At 43.7% G+C, this 21,302-nt stretch overlaps 1 protein-coding gene across 7 annotated transcripts in view; it reads right to left on the reverse strand.

Moving 5' to 3' along the window:
- Window positions 1-199: 199 nt before the first annotated feature.
- GGA3 (golgi associated, gamma adaptin ear containing, ARF binding protein 3) overlaps window positions 200-21,302 on the reverse strand; it is a 29,032-nt gene continuing 7,929 nt past the window's right edge. For 5 of the 7 annotated variants that reach the window (XM_028716851.2, XM_028716850.2, XM_028716854.2 and 2 more), the window contains exons 2-17: window positions 21,069-21,153; window positions 20,486-20,561; window positions 19,761-19,859; window positions 18,275-18,398; window positions 17,423-17,526; window positions 15,516-15,596; window positions 14,149-14,286; window positions 12,639-12,720; window positions 11,924-12,040; window positions 9,182-9,460; window positions 7,490-7,557; window positions 6,525-6,814; window positions 5,353-5,624; window positions 4,235-4,404; window positions 3,655-3,765; window positions 200-2,437 (exon numbers count right to left, since the gene is read on the reverse strand). In XM_028716851.2, the coding sequence (XP_028572684.2) occupies window positions 2,327-2,437; window positions 3,655-3,765; window positions 4,235-4,404; window positions 5,353-5,624; window positions 6,525-6,814; window positions 7,490-7,557; window positions 9,182-9,460; window positions 11,924-12,040; window positions 12,639-12,720; window positions 14,149-14,286; window positions 15,516-15,596; window positions 17,423-17,526; window positions 18,275-18,398; window positions 19,761-19,859; window positions 20,486-20,561; window positions 21,069-21,153 (2,207 nt within the window). In that variant the 3' untranslated portion in view covers window positions 200-2,326. The remainder of the gene's footprint in view (window positions 2,438-3,654; window positions 3,766-4,234; window positions 4,405-5,352; window positions 5,625-6,524; window positions 6,815-7,489; window positions 7,558-9,181; window positions 9,461-11,923; window positions 12,041-12,638; window positions 12,721-14,148; window positions 14,287-15,515; window positions 15,597-17,422; window positions 17,527-18,274; window positions 18,399-19,760; window positions 19,860-20,485; window positions 20,562-21,068; window positions 21,154-21,302) is intronic. The other 2 variants (XM_077924187.1, XM_077924185.1) reach the window with 2 other exon arrangements.

Genomic DNA, 21,302 nt, shown 5'->3' on the forward strand with positions numbered 1-21,302 from the left:
ACAACTTTCATCCAAGCCCCCATCTCCTAAGTAGCAGCCAACCTGAACTCTGAGCACTATTTAATCACAGGATGCTTCTGCTTTGTTGAAGGATCTGGTTTTATTCTATTGTTCTTAAGAGAAACAATACTATGCGGTTGAGTCCTAGGAGGTGGGGGGGAACACCCTACAGTATTAACTGGCAGCAAGGCAGGTGAAGCAGAGTAGAGAAAGCAATTTTATTGAACGTGCAGAAAAACAAGTACTTCCGAGACATATTTACAGTCTTTTGCGTGTTTGGTAGGAAGCTGCAACTTCAGCCTATGAACAAGTAACATTCATAAATAACTTCTGAAGCTTCTAACAGTACATTTCCACACAGTGAGACGACGGGATCTTGCTACTGGGCTTGGACAGCATGGGTATGGCAGCACTGCTGACATTGAGAAAGCACTTGTGCTTCCCCCCTCCCCCCTGGTTTCCTCAGTGAGAGAGAGACTTGCTCATAGGCAAGCTATAGCAGTGAAACCTGCTCTCTACAGATATGCTATGGCAGCTGGGCAAACTTGCTAAGCAAAAACGTGACAGCAGAGAGACTGAAATACGGGAGAGGACCAGATCAAGAGGCAGAAGAAATGCCGCCCTGTTCTCAGCCGCTAAACATAGCGGACGCTTTCCTCCCAAGTCTCTCCTTTTGTTCATATGGACCATGTCTTTTCCCTTTCTGGACAGTTCCAGGTCTGTACACAAGTCTGAACCCTCCCAATAACTGCTGAAGCTCTTTATGCTGCAACAGATTAGGTTGCACTGCCTATAAATCCTTAGCCCAGTGAGTACCCCAAGCCTTTGTAGGAGACAATTGTTCCAGGTCGCCGTTAAATCTCTTCCGTGTTAAGTACAAGGTGTCCAGAAAATTAGAACGGCTGTTTGTAAGACTGGTTGAGCTTTTAAGAAATGTAATTAATTCAGCTTAAGCCAGATTTCCACCTTCAGATCAGAGTGGCAAGAAGTACTTAAAATTACACCTAGCAATTCTTAGCCTACTTGAGTTTAAAATTTTTTTCTAAACAGCCTTTTTTCTTCATAACCAAGCAAAATGATTAGTTCAGGACAACTGTTTTTTTGAAAGGATATTTCAGATCAAAAATAATTGTAGTAGATCAGAGGAAGTGACTACTAGACCCAAAGCAGTGATATTCACTTTATGGCTTACGTGCCATATGTTGGACTATTAGTCCGACTGACTCAACACAGGGATCTCCTCCTGGAGACAATTGCACTTAACCACTTAATATTTGGAATGAATAAAATACAATATAATCAACTCAGCACATGCATTGTCATGGCTTCTGTTTCCCCTTATCTGTAGGTCTGGTGTTTCCCTATAGCTCTATGTACATTGTATAATTCCTAACTACTAATACTGCCTTTGAAAGAAGAATCAAGGTCTTAGCTGCATCATTTCCTACCTTTGACCCTGATCGACAGATGCACCAAGAGTGGATGCCCTCGCTTTCTCCCCAAGCTCCCCACTTGACCAATGGACAAACTGTGCCTTTGTGACTCTCTCATAGTTTTTACCCCCTCCCCAATGGAATACAGTTGTTGAATGCTGAGGGAAAACTGACTGTAGAGCCATGTGCGTCCAAAATGTAGCAGCTGCCTAGAAAGCGCACATTGCAGAGTCAGCTGGAAGTATAAAATCAAAGGCAGCAGATTGAGAGCTATGTGTTTTTACGCTCACATGTGGCATGTATAAAATAATACAGCTTGTTGTTCACCTGTATGAGCTGTGCTGGCTTTTGGGGTAGATGTTGCCTTACAAAAGAAGACGGGAGTGTCAGGTCATGGCAGAAACCTGCCCTTGTGGAGCTTGTGTTTATTACCCAGCAAGCCTGCAGGTGGTCCTAAGTTCTGGCACCAAGGAGGTAAAAAACAAAACAAAAAACCGAGCACAGGAACATCCGTTAGGGCTCTGCCCCAAAGAAACTTACGAAGGCATCATAGCCCTTTGTAGACATCTGGCCAACACTGAGGGAAGAGTGCTCCGTTTCTGCTTACGAAGCTCACCAGAATGATCAGATTTCAAGTTTAGCAAAGTGGAAGATAGAACCGGATTGGCCAAAGTAAAGAAACCATCCAGGCCTCTACTTGTGGCTTCCTCCACAAGTTCATGCTCTGTGTTCATGCCCCCGACTGCTTCACCCCAGAGTGCAGGAAACATTCTGGGCTAAAGCTACAAGTGGAGTGGACAGGACATTTTAAACAAAGCTCAATATCGCTGCCGGATACCACTTGCGCCCTTTCCATTTCACATTCGTTCCAGTCCCTTTGGGGTGCCTCTGGGTCATAGGTTTCCCCACTGCTCAACCGGGGGGAACTGATCCACCTCCCCCACTTCTGTGCTGGGCTGGTCTCCTAACGCGAAAGTCAGTCGGTACCTCAGCCTCACCTTCTCCTGCAAGGAAGAAGGAAACAACATAAAGCTGCAGTCAAGAATACAGAGTAGAAAGACGGAGGAGCCTGGAACGAGGTTGGCGCGTGCCACGACGTTATCTGTGCACTAGCAGGGCTGAGCATTAGTTTGTCTGATACTTTACGAACCGGGGCAACGAATTGCTGGAAAGAGAATAATCCACAATTCCTATATCCAGTTCTGTCCAAAGTTGTAAAGCTGAAAAACGTATTAGGCAGAAGAAAAGCAAGCATTGAACATCCTTTCATATTCCCTAAGTGTGGCAGTAGGCAGAAAAGAAATCTGCTGATACAACAGTATAATACAGAATTGTAGAGAGAGATACAGTAGTACCTCATTTTGCGACCGGGATCCGTTCCGGAGCCCCGGTTGCTGGCCGAAAAGGACGCTTGACAAAGTGCCACGTCTGCGCACAGAGTGGTTTATGCTTCTGCGCATTGTGCGATTTAGCACTTTTGCGCATATGCGAGCGGAGAACCCAGAAGTAACCCGTTCCGGTACTTACAGGTTTGCCGCAGACGTTCGACAGAACGGGCACTCGATGAGGCGGACGCTAGACGAGGTACCACTGTATGTAACTCTCCATCTTACAAGTAGAGCCGTAGCTCTAATTCTCAGAATATGGACTGTGCAACACAGCTATTTCAAGGAAGATGTAAGATGTGCACCAGTCTTTCCCCCTTTGAGAGTCACAAATGAATAGTGACTTCTGCTTGTGCAATGGGACCATGCCCCCCTTCTCCTGCACACCCAACATTCCCCAAAATTGGCAAGGGGGGAACCCCCAGAAAGGGGAAGAGGAGAACTGCCTGCCTGGCAGACTGAAATGCTTTGCCTGAGAAACCTTAGTATGATGTTGAATTCCTCCTTTCAGATCAGTAACATCCTAGATTCTAGAAAACAGCACTTTTATCTTCCACCAGCAGTTGGCCAGATGATTATGGTAGCTCACCAGAAGAGCACAAAGGGTATGTAGGCTTCCCCATTCCCTGTTGTCACTTGGGACTCAAATTTTAACTCCCTTGGAACATGGATATCAGAGCAAAGGGGTCCGTCTACTGCAAGATCACTCTCAACTCTGCTCAAGACGACCATGAGCAGAAACAGAACATTTGATCTAAATGGTCTAATTGTGTAGAATATGGCAATATCCCTTCTGTAAGAAAAGGTGGAGAAATTGTGAATGCAAGTCTTCTCACCTTCCTTGGATTTGCCAGCAACATGACCTGGGTGATAGCAGCTGGTGGCTGGATGGGATTGAATGGAGCTAGCTCTGTCCCCGAAGGTGGCTGCAACTTCACTTTCATGGACTGCGGATTAAAAAGCAAAGGAGAAAATCTTAAGAGAGCGGTGGTTTGTGCAGAAATAATAGTCACGTTGCATCACTGAACACAAATATATTAAGGGAAGCGGGCGTGTTTACCAAGCACTGACTAAACCATAAAAGCAAATATTTGTCTAGTGGACTTAACCGGATGGAGACACTAACTGACACCTTAATTCTAAACTCACTACATGAATGCAAGCCCCATGGATTTGGTGGGATTTAATTCCACCCAAAGATGCTTAGGGCCGAGGCCTAAGACAGTAGCTTGCAACAACTACCCTGTAATGTTGCAGCAGATAAAATATGCTTCTCCATAGAATCAGCTGGAAAGTAAGTCTGGTCCCAACCGCCTGACCGAGCAGGATTTGCCTGGATGAGAAGCTCTTTTCTCCAGCAACAAGAGGATGCTGGTCTCTTCCCCTATTGGTGCTTGAGAACGGCCATCTTGGTACCTTTGGCACTGCTGCTTGTAGCACAATGTTCTTGATGGGAAGGGGCGCTGTGTTTAACATCGAAACCACCACTACCAGCACATCGGGCCGCCCAGGGGGGCACTCCTTGGCAAAATGCAGGAGGATGCGCAAACCGTTCTTGTCATAAGCCGTCACTGGAAGAGCGCTGCCTGCAAGGGGGAGAAGGTGCTTACGTGACACAACAATACAAGTGAAATCCTGGGAGGGCACTGGGCTATGCTTGGAATGCTGGGAGCTGCGTTAAGATAATCTGCAAAGCCTCTATTCTGAACAAAAGCGTCATCTCTAAAGTGGATGATTATGAGATGGTCCCTAAAAGTAGGTGCAAAAACCTCCTGACTTTCATATATTTCTGTTTGGGCAGATTTTGCCCCAGAGAGAAATAAGTCCGCTCCAGATACACCAGTGTTCTTGAAATGTTAATTATACACCTTCCTTAGATGTGATCCTTGTTCCAGCCTGGATTGTATTCTGGCAGGAAACCTGGGATATTGCACTGTAGTCTAACCCACACATCCTGCTAGTACCACTAGAAGATAGGAAGCAATTTGAGGCAAATGTGAAGAAGATGTAGCAGGTGAGACCAACACAGCTGGAGGCTTACAGGCTCCCCATCCCTGCTTGAAGCAAATACTGGCTAGCAGTTTTCAAAGCTTTTCCTTTCAACCATAAGATCGTTGTCACACTAAAAGCTTGAGGGAGGGGGCCTAATAGGGAGTGGAATGGAGCCGTGCAGAGTTCCCAAACCCCCCCCCCCTACACTCCTAAAAGACTTCAGGACAATAGCTTGGGTTTGTAAAAAAATTATTCCTAACTCTCCAAATTATGAAAATAAGGAGGCTTTGATTGATTGATTGATTGATTGATTGATTGATTGATTGATTGAATTTATATTCCGCCTTATACCTGGTGGCCTTAGGGCAGCTCACAGAACAAGACCAAAACACAAAACCACTAACTATACAATCAAAATAAAAACAAGACCCCAATAACCCCCCCCCAAAAAACCCCAGATTTTAAAAGGGCATGAACTAAATGAACTGAAACATGCAATCCAGTATGAGAAGTAAGCAATAAAAAATATTTGTGATGCCTACTTGGTTTAATGGACTCCAGTGGGACGTGAACGTTGCCCAAGGAGATCTCGGGTCCTTTCAGAGGACTTCCTTGCTGCTGGAAGGAGGCTGGCTGGAAGAGGGGGCTTCCTGACCCGACAGGGCAGCTGCCTGGATATGGAAGTGGAGGGACTCCTGGAGCTGCAATGGGCAGCCCTGAAGCGGATGTAAGAGGTGCAGCAGCAGCAGCAGCAGCGGGCAATGCAACTCCACCAGGGAACACAGAGGTGCCTAGGTTTGCTTGAGCTGAAGGTCTGGAATGGAGCGGAAAACAAATGCAGGTTAAAAAAGAAAATGAATGCAAAGAAACATATTGAATGTCTCTGGTACCTAGTCTGCACCTACCACCCCCCACCCCCCGTCTGCTCTGTATAAAGCACTTGGAGTGAGCATGTGTAACTGCTCCCTCCTACAAATAGCAATTGTCCTTTGAAAAGCCAGTGTTGCCCACCACTGCCTGGTTCTGTGGCCTGCAGATTGATGGGGCTGAATGAAGAAATGAATGCGTTCTGCATTAACATGGGGAGGCAGAGTACCTGCCTGCCAAAACCCCTCTAAGTAAAATCTCCAGCAGCATGGCAGTGAGATGCCACAAAGGATGTCCATGTGGGGCAGGTACTTGGCTCAGTCAAAAAGTGTTTGCTGGCCCCACCGGTCAATCGATAGCAAAGCCCTGTGCAAAGTTACCCACATGGCTATCGGGCCTCTCACTTCTTTGCCTTGCAAGACCCAGCCATCAGCTCATCAGTTGCGGTTTGTGGACTGTGCCTTTGCTGGCATGGCTGCATTTCAAACACGGCATGCGAAAGGCAAAGTCATTGTGATCTCAGGTGACCGAGAGGTGGGCAGCCCTGGGGTGTGGGAGGAAATAGTGATCTGGCCAATTGGCCAGATACAGTTCCCTGCTCCTGAGGTAGAAGAGGTGTCCAAATCTTCTGCCCTGGGGCAGAAGCATCCCTTCATTCAATCTGCCCTTGATGTACGGCAAAGGCGGAGAATCTGCAACTCTTCCCATGTTAAGATTACAGGTCCCATCATCCCTGACCACTGGCCATACTTGCCGATGGAAACTGAAGTCCCACCTAAGAGCCAGGGAGGAAAATCTGATTCATAGCAGCAATTATTTCCAAGCAGAAAGGAGGAGAAAACCTCACCCTTTGCTCTCGTCCAGATGTCCTATGGGATCCATGTTGTGCAGATCACCACTTCCCATAGCAGAGCCCAGGTACCCAGGGGCACCTGACATTGCACTGGACGGTCCCAATGGTGCCGCAGCAGAGAATATGAAAGGGGCTGAGGTAGGGGCAGGCTGCGGGGCTGTGAATGTGGAGGCAAGAGAGGCTGACGTTCTACCCGTGGGCTGTGACAGGGCAGGGAGAAGAGGTGAGTTACAGGCAACGGAAGCTGGTTTTGGGTTCAAGAAGTCCAGATCGACTGGTTCATTCTGCAACGGAGGAAACAAGTCAAAAACAGTGCTTTGCAACACACTGATAAATGTTTAACTTTCCTCCTGTTGTTATTCTCACTTGCTGTATTTTACTATTTAGCAGACACACAATGACTGTTAATTCAGGAAGAAGAAAAAAACACAATTTAAAATCAGAAAGTCAACAAAAATGTGGCCGAGACATATAAAAATGTGTGAAGTAAATGCTGGAAATGTAAGCAGATAGAAGGGTTGTTCCTCCATCTGTGGTGGACGTGTAAAAAATTGAAAGGCTTTTGGGAAATGATAGCTGGTGAAGGCAATAAGGTATTAGCATAACTGGTATAATGCAAGCATAATAATGAAAGTTGGCGGGTGGGGGGTGGCATGCCCTAAAAGGGAGTGAGAACTTAAGGCCAGATCACAAAAGGCACCACCTCATTTCAGTCTAAGAAAAGCTGTTGAAGGTGTGTGTTGGGAGAAAGAGGGAAGCTAATTTCTCCCACTGGGAAAGGCAGGCTTGTCTTTATTGGTACAGTACATCCCCTCATGATATTACAAGCTAGAAAATGAAAGCAATGTTCAGCCCGGGACAGATTAACATGCATTACCAATCCTCTGGCTCACAGAGCATCAAAAAAGGATAACATCTTGGGAGTGCAAAATTATTCACACTGACAAAGTGCAAAGTACCTGGAACATGTTCCATTGGCTGCTCTCGGGAGCTTCTTTTGCTGCAGTGGGAGCCGGGTCATTCAGGCCTAAGCACAAAACGACATTTTAGGGAACAAAAGGAATAGGCAAGCAAAATGTGTAAATAAGGGAACAATCCCAGCTGAACCAACATTAAACTATACAACGGATTGAGATGGGAAAGATCCACCTGAGTGCAAATCCACCCTCCAGATAGTCACTTCTGAACTTTGCTCCATTCTGACTGTAAGGCAGATTGATTTTATTATGTAACAAGCCAGCGGTAAGCAAGCTCTGCATTCTATATTCATTCATTCATTCATTCATTCATTCATTCATTCATAGTTCCAGCGGTTTTTTAAAGGAGTTACTCAAGGGTACACAGTACCAGCACCTCTTTGTTGTGGCATTTACTGTAACAACTTCATGGTGAGGACCGGCACCTATTTTTTTCTAGGGGGGAAAGCACTGCTTGGTACTTAACATGCCTCCTTTCAAGGCAAAGCCCTCCCAAGGCGGCATTCAAAAGATAATTAGGCTTATACTCTGCTTCCTGAACATTTGTTGTTGTTGTTGTTGTTGTTTAGTCGTTTAGTCGTGACCGACTCTTCGTGACCCCATGGACCAGAGCACGCCAGGCACTTCTGTCTTCCACTGCCTCCCGCAGTTTGGTCAAACTCATGCTGGTAGCTTCGAGAACACTATCCAACCATCTCGTCCTCTGTCGCCCCCTTCTCCTTGTGCCCTCCATCTTTCCCAGCATCAGGGTCTTTTCCAGGGAGTCTTCTCTTCTCATGAAGTGGCCAAAGTACTGGAGCCTCAGCTTCACGATCTGTCCTTCCAGTGAGCACTCAGGGCTGATTTCCTTAAGAATGGATAGGTTTGATCTTCTTGCAGTCCATGGGACTCTCAAGAGTCTCCTCCAGCACCATAATTCAAAAGCATCAATTCTTCAGTGATCAGCCTTCTTTATGGTCCAGCTCTCACTTCCATACATTACTACTGGGAAAACCATGGCTTTAACTATACGGACCTTCCTGAACATACTAGAGCTAAATCTCTGGATGTTCTTGCTTTCCCTTCTGGCGGCTTCACCAATAGCAGCTGGCTGCTGTAAGGAGGGGTGTGAGGCACGATGGAGGGGTGTCCAACTTCTGCAACTTCTCAGATGGTGCTCTTCCTCCTGTTCAGTGGTATCTCCAGAACAGGTAAGGTTAGATAATCTGGTGATTATCTAATGTTTATTAGATGGATTTCCCTTAAATTGATTTCTGAACTTTGACTTTTATTGTTATTCATGTTTTTATACTGTATTTTATGCTGCTTTTACAATTAAGTATTTTAAATTTGTTGTTAGCTGCCCTGAGCCCGGTTTTTGAACCGGGAAGGGCGGGGTATAAATAAAAAATTATTATAATTTATTATGGACATGCCACTCTCTGTAGCTCTCAGTGATAACCCAGTCCAGTAAATTCAAGTGGAGGGACTTTTTTTATTTCTTTCTGGGGAGGTGTGGCGGGGGGCGTTTTCTGAACAACAGACACTCAGCAAAAATACCGGCAAACCTGTGTGCAGCAGCTACTTAGCAGTGCCTCCCACCGAAGCCCTTAGGAAAAGGCGAAAGATTTGTATGATCTGAAGAGAAGCCAGAAACCTTCCACAGCCAGTGCACCCAAACCTCACCTGCCTTACCTAAGCATAGCAGTTCCTCATCAAGCAAAGAGATGGAATTGGCCGAGCTCGTCAAGAGAGCAGAAGTGGCTTCTGCCTGGCTCGACGAACGACTCCGGGAGTGACCGATGGTCTGAGGGGGAGGTGGTAGGATGGGGATTTCTGACGAGGCTGGAGCTGGAGTTAATGTCGGTGCTGGTGTCAACGTCGTTGGGGGAATCGGTGGTGGCGGAGGCGTACTAGAAATGTCCAGTTCCGCCAAGTCAATGAGTGTACTGATGTTAACGGAAGAATCACTTCCTACAGTGATGAGGAGAGAACATAAAATAGGGCAACGGATGCATACAAACAATATAACAATATAACATATCCAAATCAAGGAGGGCAGTGGTGGTGCAAATGCCTAGATGCTGCTGAGAATAGCATCGGTTTTCAAATTCTCCAGGCTATGCCTCCTGTAGTAAACCTTCGAACATGAACTGACGGTCCCTCAAGCTTCCATGAGTGTGCACACCATTATCCTCAAGATACCCAGGTCCTAAAAAGCGACCACTTTTGCCCAAATTTCTTGACTGGCACCCTCACACAGTGTTCAAGTAGACACAACGGACAACACCCAGTGATGTCCAACTCCTTCCTTAACAGAAACCTACTTGTACAATGGGATGTCAGATTCCTGCTCTCCAGAGTAGATATTTGAGGCAGAGGGAGGAGAAGCTAGAAGCCTCATTGTGTTGAGTGGCCATCTCACCCAAGGGGCCAGGTTTCATTTCTGAGAAACTGCTGTACTAGGGCAGAATGTATTATGAGTTCTTTATGTAGGTAAAGTTCACCTGGATGGTTAGTCCAGGACTCTATCCAAAGCAGGTTACAATATTATTATTTTTTTATAAAAAGGACACTAAAGAGACAACAAAGGAAGGGGAGGGACATGGAAGTAGGAGAAACACTCTCAGACTTTATTAAAGTATGCCTCTCTGTGTAAAAAAAGAAATAGACTTCCCCTAATTTCATTAAGACGTTGAAAACAGACTTTTGGCCGCATTCAGCTCTTTCCATTGATAGTATGAACTGAGAACTCTTGGCCGTTTCCTGGGCAATTTCTTCTCTCTCTAATCTTAAAGAAAATTATTGATTGATAATTAACAATGCTGCCATAAACCCCCATATTTTGATGTAGATCAACAGGGCCACCTGGGATTCTTACCCCCTGCAGTTAACCCTAAATGGTGAGCTATTCTCCTGCAATGTCTCTGAATACATATATGCTCCACTTAAGCCCTTCTAAACAATGGCCTGACTGGTCTGAACTGGCCAGGCCTTTTGTAATGTAAGTTCAGAGTAGTTAGGGAGGCTCTTGGCAATTTTCTGGTTAAGAGATTGCTGACATCAGAGATGGGGCTTATTTTTCAGCTGGAGCCAAACAATGATCCCCATTAGAAAGGAGGCAGCTTTTACCTGGCTCAGATTCCCATGTGAGCGTTTACTCTCAGTCTTTGTCTTCCTGGAAACCTGATCAGGAATGCAAAGATGCTCCCTCTTAGAACCTCTCAGCTAATCAATGTCTGTTACCAACAACTAAACACCAACTTAGCATCACCTGTAGCTTTCTGCATTTAATTTCCTTCTGACAACACTGTTCCTTCAGACCCCTGCAAAACCCCCATATGTTTATACACGCACCTATAACTCAGGATAGCATTTCATGAATCTTCAATGGGGATTTAGTGCAGCTGGGGGCCCCTCTTTCAGCGAGCCCCTTTGAAGGTGCACTTTCATGGACAGAATGTTTTTGAAGTGGCTTTGTCTGTTTGCAGGTGCAGTTTGAATCCAAACAAGCCTGCAAATGAACTTCAAAGGGGCTTGCTGTTAACGGCTGATCAGCTGGCATCATAATGATGTCAGGTGACTGACAGCTGGGCAACCGTGCCCACCTGTCAAAGTTGGCCTGCAGAGGGTGGAAGTCAGGATCCAGCTCCCTGCCCCTGTTGTAAGTCAATGGTTTTACTCTGGAATCCTTTGTTTAAGAAAGGCCACTTAACAATCATGAACAGAAGGTCCTCGGAAGCTGAAATGTTCTCCCTCTCCCCTCTGAATATGTGCCCTTTCTGGTGCCAGTTTTGCATACACTTTTTCTTTTGCATAGAGGCCTCTTCAGACACTGCATATATATATAGGTACATAGAAAACATTTTATCTATACCCATAAATCATTTCTGGGTATATGTATATGTGTCAGTGTTAATCTCAGAAGCAGACCTGTGGAGCTTCCCTATGAAAAACCACTTTCATTGCAGCTGGCCCTGTACAGATGGATCTTGAAGGAGCAAAACATATCCATGCTGAGATATCCTGATTCCACCCCCACCCACTGCTTCAAAGCACACTGTATGTATCATATAAGCAGACTGAATCATCTTAGAATTGCCATTTCTCTAGGATAGCCCTGTCTTGTCTAAAATAGAATGATCAGATAGTTGTAAGAAGACACCAGCATCCTTTTTGGAGGCTTAAAGACAATTGTGTTGCCATTGAACTGGGGCTAAAAGTCTCTGCTAAATTCTTCACCTTGGGATTTGATTACGGTGAGCAGCAATCTAGAAAGGAAGAGTTGTTATTTGTAAAAAGACTTAACAATTTAGAACAAGGGATTAGGAAGTACTTATGTATTGTAAGTGACATATAATTTTAAGAATATACAAAAGCTGGGAAACATGATATTTCATAGAAGGGCCGGTGTTGCTCCTGAAAAATATGACTCACCATCTGTTGGAGGCAGCCCAGGAATATCCACTTCACCATTGACGACTTGCCCCTCAATAATTCTTTTATAGGAATTTATTACGCGTGATAAGTTGTCACTAGCCTGCAGGATGTCGCCTGTAACAGAGACACAAACAGTAAACTACCAATGTAAATAACTTCATCTTCAGCAATGCTTTCTCAGGCTAGGAACGGGACCAGCTCATTTGATTTAATTCATTTCCACGACAAAGAAATCCACCCACCCCTAACAGCACTGCCTTTGTAGGTGCTGCAGTTATATGCTTCTCTGGCTTTCGCCACATCAATTTCTGCTATGAATATTTAGGATTTATGTACACAAAGGAAGATTTGGTGGTTGGGGGAGGGCCATAGCTCTGTGGCACAGCCCTGGCTTTCCATGCAGCAGATATCCGGTTCAATTCCCGGCATCTCCAGGTACGTCAGAGAGAAACTCCTGCCTGAAACTTTGAGAAGCTGCTGCCAGCCAGTGTAGACAATATTGATATAGATGGACCAGTGGTCTTACTCTGTATAAGGCAGCTTCCTATGATATATATCTGATATTCTAAGCAACACTACTGACTTACCTATATGGATTATATATTCTTTTCAGCTGACATTATAGGTAATATCCAGGTTTTTAACCACCTATTAAGGCAAAAGCATGTCCCAGTTTACCTCCGGTCCTGCAAAGAAAAACTTATTGTTTTACCCAGAGTGCTGTCATTATCCTCTGTCTCGCTGGCCAGTTTGAATAACGTCCGCCTCTTGGTTTCACATCTGTCATAGAGCTCCTGGGGAAGGGTGGGGATAAGGTGAGAGATAGGAGCCAATGAGTCAAAATGGACATGTGCAAGCCTTTGTACTGAAACCTCATTTAAAGGGAAAGGTAAAGGTACCCCTGACCATCAGGTCCAGTCGTGACCGACTCTGGGGTTGCGGCGCTCATCTCGCTTTATTGGCCGAGGGAGCCTGCGTACAGCTTCCAGGTCATGTGGCCAGCATGACTAAGCCGCTTCTGGCGAACCAGAGCAGCGCACGGAAATGCCGTTTACCTTCCCGCCGGAGCGGTAACCTCATTTACTTATGCACAAAAGCCCAAGGCATCACCACTGCAAAGGCTTGGCACAAGATTTCGATACAACATTGGTGGTCCAAGATGTGGACACTTGTGCTAACAGAAAAATTGATGCAGAGACATTGAGTCATAAAGGGTGAAAGCAAGAGAGATATATTTGCCAACACTTTTAAACTTATGTAGTGGGTCAGAGGTGCTGTGCAGACACCGCTCACTCAGAAGAACTTCTAATTGGCATTATTACTAAGACACCTTTTCTCCTGAATTGCTTCTGGTGCCTGAGGAGCAGTTGGTGTTACCCGAGTGTAAACGACTGCCTCTGGCTATTCCTCTTTCATGCTGGTGATAGATGTGCACTGTATTGTTACAGTTATGCATTTTGGGTTGTTGTTTTTAATGTAATTAACGTACCCCAATGTTGTATACCTGGAAATATCTTGAAAATAACCAGTAATCATTAAAAGTTTTGTTTGTTTTCCTCGATTGCCTTCTCCTTAGCTGAGTGATGCTGTCAGTTTGCATTTCTTAGTGCAGAAAGTATTGATCTGATGTGTAGAGATCTTTCTTATTCTAGTTCATTCAAGAGGTTTCTGGAAGCTTCTCTGTATGAAAGAAGCTTCAGGATTGTTCAGGTTATAGAGAAGCTGAGTACAGCTGGCTTGAACTGGTTCTTTTATCTTTTCCAATTAAGATCTTGTTGACTATAAATATAAGCCAGAAGGAGCCTGGGTTTTACTTTCTCTTTCTCTCTCCTTTGTTCTGGTGTCCTCTTCTGTATGCTATAGTGTTAAGGTTTAGTCTTATGATACATTTTTGTAAATTTTATTGTAAGTGCTGCAACTCGATTTTTATGGACTGTGCCAACCCTGAATATACTGGATTTGTGACCATTATGCTCATTTGCCTTCAGTAGAAGTGAATCTCTGCTGGATGAAGTACAATTGCTTCTGGTCTATTGTTTGGAAACTCTGCTTTGTGTTTAAGTTTTTTCCTCCCCAGAAGAAACTGGGGCGACAGATGCCTGCACCTATTTTTGCAGGGGAAGCTGGGCTATAAAATTCCTTCATGTTGGGAGATGGAAGTCAAAAGAAAAGCAGAGGGTAACAAGCACTCAAGGTTTTACCAGCAGAGAACTCACACTCACCTTCATCAGCTCTTTGTCAGCCTCCGAAGAGTCTTCTTTGCTGTAGTGAACCAACATCTCATTCAACAGCTTTACATTGTTGTTCACCTCCTCCAACGTGTGCATGCGCTTTGTGACTTTCTGTATGCGTGCCTCATCCTTCAAATTTTAAAGCAAAAGAGGTAATATAAGTCTTTCCTTTGTTCTTCCGCTACTGTCCAGGACAAATTGGCCTGAAGAATCCAGAAGTCTGGTTACTTATCACCAGTGGTTACAGAATTCTGTCTACAGAGCCCCTACCTTCTGCTATCAAAATAGTCCTGAAGTTTTGACTTCTGGGGATACATTTGCAAAACAGGCAACTCTCAATCCATAGTAACAAGACCCCCACCCCACCCCACTCCTTTATTCAGTGGGATTTACTCCTAGGTATGTTTGCAAAAAAATAGGTAAAATGGTAGGAGCAAATTATATATTGAACTAGAGGGGGAAAGGGATACATAGATCATGGGGAGAAACAGGAAGCCATGGGAAATGAAGCGAGGATGACCAAACGAGCAGGAGAACAAAGCTCTTGTAACCGGAATCGTTGCCTAGAAGAGGGGAGTTTTGGCAGGTGCAACTCACTTTGCAAGACTGAGAAAAGGTACACTTGCCCACATTCTCTCTTCCAGGCAGCCATTAAAGGCACAGGTGCTCTTGTCCTTCTTTGCATCTGGTCTCCGCAAGAAGGGCCTGTTAACCCTGAACAACCAGACAACTCCTCGCCCCTTCTGCTCCCTAAGCCTTTCAGAAATGCTGCTTGCCTATTTTCAAAGCAACTTTCATGCTTTTCTTTGGGGGGGAAATGCAAAAGGCCAATGTAAGATCAGAGGAAATCAGAGACAGGAATGTCATACCCAACAAGGACAGCCTATGGCACTAGAGGGAAAAGGAACGTCTGTCCTTGCAACTTGTACCCCAAACCCCATCCTAAGCACAGCTGAGTTAGGCATGCCTAAGCCCACCAATTTCAATGGACGGAAGCACACTTAGTTCTGCACAGCGTAGGGCTGTGACTGGGAGGATGAGTAGGAAAAGGACTAGGGCATCGGCAGCTATCAGTAACCCCAAGGAATACCAGGCAAAGTGGGGCTATAAATCACTGAGCAGCTTTTCTTAGTTTACTATGCAAACTCTAATTGCAGCATCAAACCTGGGTAAGAACTTGGGTTTCGCTCAGGAAGGAAACCAGAGCATTGTTTACAGACAGCACAGATATTCAGGTCTTCTGACATTATAGCAGCCCAATGGTATGGCTCAAATATTCTAAAAATACTTAAAATGACAAAACAAGCCCCAAACAATGATCACCCCTACAGATATGTTGATTAAGTGCTCAGTCTCACCTCTTTCACCATAGATTTAATAAGCTTGTTTGCCTCTTGCAAATCATCTGGATTTTTGCTTTTTAACAGTTTAGCTAAAAGCTGCAAAAAGGGAAAAAAAACTTTTAGGAAAAGTGTTTTAGGAGTGACAGAACTTTTCCTGGTTTTGCAGATTCTCAGTAGAGGAACTGATACCTTATGCTTGCGTTAACCAAGTTTTGATTTGTCTTTGAAGCACCCAACCTTTGGCACTCTGATCATGAACACATTACAACAGAAGTAGGAAACGTGGATGCTACTGGAACGTACATCATATGAATTTGCTCAGGCTAGTGGTTTCAGTGCTCCAATAGGGGAAGTTCATCACCAGCTACTTCAGAATCAGGACCGGGGTTGGTGGGAGCCAATGTTGGGTTATACTGGTCTGCCCCAACCTCAGCATGGTTGGTCCAGAGGCATTCTATGACAACTACAGCTAGGGATGACACCCACTTCTACTCCATCCTCTCTCGAGACAGCAGCAGTCTACAGCAATAGTCCTTCTGGGTTGTGTCCAATCCTGTGCATGCAGAGTTCTATTCACGCAATGGGACTTCCCCTTCCTCTCCCCACACATCCTCAAAGTCTGCTCTGGAGGGTGAGGGTCTGTGGGGAGCTGCAGGGGAGAGCAGAAGAGGGAAAAGTTCCACTGTGCAAGCAGAAAGTCTGTTGCAATAGCCAAACAACAGCGCTGGAGAAGACCCTCAATGTACAGAAGTGCTGGAATCTGCACCATGTTCAAGAGCATGAGCCGTGACTTGGAAATCCCTCTTCAGGCCTAAACTCACTGAGTGCTCTAGGTGAGTCACTAACTGAGAGTATAAGTTCTTAAGTTTCGCTCCAGTGAGGTGGCAATGGTAATCAGAAAGGGACTGGAGTCAGACCAAACATAAAATAAATTGGAAAGATCTATTTAAATCAAAGCATAGGAATGATAAAACTATATAAACTCAGCAATAACTAGAGTTTGAAAATGTGTCAATGGAATATAAGAGCAGTATATAAATGGAAAAAGAATATTAACCAAACAGCCACCAATTAAGCATGCACATTACTAAATCCTAAATTGCATCTTTCTAAAACTAGTCCAAACTAGTTAAAAGATTTTTAAATTCCCAGCCTTAAATTAGTTTAACTCCTCTCTCTCTCTCATCTGCAAATGGGGATAATAAGACTGGTTTACTTATAGGAGTGTTGTATGGATGACAGGGAAAATGAAAGTAGAGCTCTTAAGTCCTTAGGGAAAGTGCTGTACAAATACCTTTATTATTATTATTATTATTATTATTATTATTATTATTATTATTATTTTGCAAACTTCATCATCCTCTCCTGTTCACATACATACACAACATGTCTTACATTTTCTTCAGTGAAGCCATGCAGGGCTTTCCCAGACTTCATTTCTGCTTCATTTTTTTTCATAGTTTAAAGACCATAACATGTTCTTGCCCTCTCTCTTTCAGCAAACAGTAAAGAGAAATTTAAATGAAGCTAATCATAGAGTTGGAAGCGACCCCTAGGCTCATGGCTGGCTAAAGTCAGGCGAGTATTCCTGAGAGATTCACTGCTACTCTACATGCAGAAGAGGCGAGTCTCCTCCGCCCTCAACAAGAGGCAACAAGGAGTTAAACACATTTTGTAAGATACAAAAGCATTTGTGAAAACTTCCAAAAAGTTAAGTTGTCATGCTACAACACTCGTGAGAAATAGGAACTACTCAAAACATTTGAACCTTGGACATTTTTAAAAAAACTATAGCAAACTAGATTGAGAGGCGGTGGTGGTTTAGATCTTTATATTTGCTATCCTTTGTCAAGCGCTAGAAGATGCCTCAGCTGTTGCCAAGTTCTAAGAATTACAGTGCTAATTTTTGCAGTTAGCTTTACCTTGGATTTCTCTTCATCATCAAACACAGGGTTTTTGGGACGAGCTGGAGGGGAGGGAATTAGGGTACTCTCTGCAGGAATTACCGGGTCAGACAGCACAATGCCTGGATGCAGAAAGGAAGAAAAACATTGTCACTCTTTACAGGAAAGCTCTCTGGGCTTGCTTGTTCACTGCCAGTTGCCTGCACGCACAAAAACCAGCAAGCTCTATCCTATTAAAGCCATCTTAATGCATTGAACTAGGGTCTGCTACCTGCAAATGGTGCTCTTAGTGCACTGCCATCTCAGATAAAAGTAAAAGGCTACAGTGCCGTATACAATTAACAGACAAGAACCAGACGATGTTCCGAGCCTCGTTCCTACTGACTGCCAGTATGCAGCTCACCTGCAGACAGGCTATGATGGGCTTTTCTGTCTGCAGCTGAACTCCTGTAATTCACTTTGGGATGTCTTTAAGACTTGCTCCCTCTCATGATCTTGTAAGCCCATGTTTGTGCCCTTGAGCGTGTGAGCTTGCCCTGGGTTCTCTTACTTGCCTGACACTTCCTGATTATCATGGGACCTCAAACGAAGCATTAGGAGTGAGGGACAAAGAAATAAGCAGCTGGTGTATGGGTTGGAAATCAATGGTAATAAAATAGGCAGCCAGGGCCATAATCATCACAGCACTGAACCCTACAGCTCAGCTAAGATTCTGCAACCGGAGGGATAAGACAGCATGACTCTTGATCAAACTGGTTCACTGTCTAGGTGTGCAGAAGCTACTACCTCTGAGGTCACAAAATTATAAAGTGCTGTTGAACAGCAGCTTAAGGAGTATATGAAAGGCTGAAGAAGAAAATTGTTTCCCACCTTGTCTTTTCAACATGTAGTAGGCGTCTTTGATTTTGGACTCGTCTGGCAGAGCCACCGTCCAACTGTACAGCAGCTCAATTATTTTGCTTTTGACCTTCTCTGACACTCTGTCTCCCAGGTACTGCAAGAATAGCCAAGAAGGTGAAAGATGTTGGTTTCTTTGTCCTCACATAAAAGAACATACTTTGAACCATTAGGTATGTGAGTTGTGGGGCAAACAATACTTCAAAAACAGTTTCTGTGTCTTGTCTGAGAGATACAGGCTGTGTACATATAATATTTTACTCTAGAGTCCATGAAGACTGAGTACTTGTTTTTTCTATGTAGTCCAAACATGATTTGGAACTGCTGCATATTTTTTGCCCCTGAAAACCTCTTCTTGAGAAATTGGGTCTTGATCTGAAAATACCGTACATCTTGATTTTGCAAGTTTGACTGTGTCCATTTAAAAAGAAATGAAAATGGATGTAGGCTGTCCCAGCAAGGCAGGGATGTTGAGGACAAGCACGATTCCAGACTGAGAAAAACTGCACTACTTGTGCTACGAACAGGTTAGTGTGTACATAGCCACAGTCTCAGTCAGAAATGATTGTTGGTTTGTTTGTCAGTCAGTTGAAGGTGCTGTTAAGTACACCAAAAAATGCAGTCCCAGCAAAAGAAGAATGGCTACAAAAAACTTATGGGATATGCAGAAATGGCAAAACTTACCAGAAAAATAAGAACTCAAGATAACAAATTTTTTTATAAAAGGATGGAAATGGTTTATTGAATATTTACAAATAAACTGTAAGCAGGTAAGAACAGTGGCAGGATTATTGTAATAACCTGACGTTTTATAAGAGTATATATTTAAAGAAGATGAATAAATGAGCAAATTAAGTTAATTTGGATATGCAGAATAAATTTAAGGAACCACAGAAGGAGGGGGAAGGAAGTTGAGTTTCAAAATGTTAAAATTATTGTAAAATTATTGAAATGTATAGAATTGAAAATCATAAATAAAGTAATAATAAAAAGTACATCAAAAATGCTTTCCAAGAATCTCTTCAGGGAATGTGAGGGCTTTGAGATGAAAAAGCATACATTTTTATTTTATTTACATCCATTCAAAACAGACTTAGGTGTTTATCAGTATCTGAATGTGGCTGATTCATGTCTGCTCAGAAGTATCACAGAGTTAAACGTGAATTACTCCTAGATCAGACAGCACAGATTTGTAACCCAACGTTTTTTGTTAATTTGAACTATTTTGGGGTTAATTCTTCTCTGTACAACACGCATGTCTATTTAAACATGTTGGACATTGTCCCCCAGCTACTGAAATAAATGGTCTAGAGAAAGTGAGGAACATTCTGAAGTGTGCGAATGTTATTTATTTACTGACAGCTCAGCTGATTCCAGTAGAATCTGATGCACAACATGTTTTATGGATTTAAGCAAATGAGACATATAAACAAGTGTAGAAAAAGCAAACCATACTAACCTTGGGAGACACAACTTTAATTAACTCATTTAAAAAACGAAACTTCCCTACTTCGTTGTGAAATCTTTGCCCACAGTTCTTCATGCAAGCTTCCAGCACCTGCAATCAAGTAAAATGCACATATACACACAAGACAAATCTAGGTTTCAAGATGGACCTATCTGAATAGAGATCCCTAAATTAGTCACAGGTTACCTACGAAACCTTCAAACATTACCTGTGCTTGGCATAAGGCAAGACTCCCCAGGAAACCAACCCAAGTCCCCTGGTGATTTTCTTCTGGTTACTTAAATATTGGACTGTGCACTTAAACAGAACCTGACTGCTTTTTACAGAAACATTGTACAGTCGTACCTCAGTCGAACAAAATCCGTTCCAGAAGTCCGTTTGACTTCCAAAACATTCGGAAACCAAGGCGCGGCTTCTGATTGGCTGCAGGAGGTTCCTGCAGCTAATCAGAAGCTGCAGAACCCGTGTCAGACATTTGGGTTCCAAAGATCATTCACAAACCGGAACACTCACTTCTGGGTTTGCGGCGTTCGGGAGCCAAAATGTTCAACTCGTAAGCTGTTTGACTTCCGAGGTACGACTGTACAGGGAAGATAATTAGAATTGTCATTGTGCTAGTTGGCCCTTACAACTGGATGTCACACTGGTTGAAATTATGCTGTCTGAACACACAGACAGTGGGCAGAATTTTAAAAACAGAGTTAAAGAACACTTACAGTCAAGGCCTGGACTGCTTCCCATTCCTGTGGTGACTGGATTTTATGAGCCAGCAATCTCACGGCTATCTGTGGACTGAAATCATTCATTTTTTTACTAATTTATTTATTTACTTGCTTATTTAATTAGTTAGTTAGTTGTGCTGTCTGTGTAGATGATGCTTTACAAAGAAGGAGAGGACAGAATGGTTCATACCTCAAGAAGATTACAATCTAGAAATCGACACAAAGGAAACAACGAGGGCAGGGATAGGAAACAGAGGCAGGGGTAAACAGGTGAAAAACTATGTGATTCAAATGACATAGGCTTCACTTTTGCAGCTTAAATACATAAGCTGCATTCACACTTTCCAACATTTTATCTGCAAGCATACCCTGGAAAAAAAAAACACCTTTAAAACTTCCAGATTTTAGGAGGGGCCCTCCTGTGGAACAAAATTGTCTACATAAAATCTCAGCTGCCTGTCCCTATATAACACTTTCACATTAAATTAACACATTACATTAAGCATCAAAGCACCCAAGGTTATTTAAAATTACTTCTACAAAACCTTGCAATGCGGTTTGAATTCTGGACACACACCCTTCAAGTTCTTTGTTGATCTGATCGCAGAAGCCAATGATGTACTCCCAGTCTTCTTGCCTATTCAGAGGATTGGTGGCTTTATCTGGTGAATAGAAACACAAGCTTGTTAATCCAAGATGCACACAAAAGGCGTCTTGTTTCCTCAGGACAGGGTAGCGCTTGAAAATTAGTACACTCTGCCACCTTCTTCTCATTCACTCTGAGAAATTAAAACCTCTCCTGCTGAGGAAC

This window comes from Podarcis muralis, chromosome 2 (assembly GCF_964188315.1).
Source record: "Podarcis muralis chromosome 2, rPodMur119.hap1.1, whole genome shotgun sequence".
Classification (NCBI taxonomy): Eukaryota; Metazoa; Chordata; class Lepidosauria; order Squamata; family Lacertidae; genus Podarcis; species Podarcis muralis.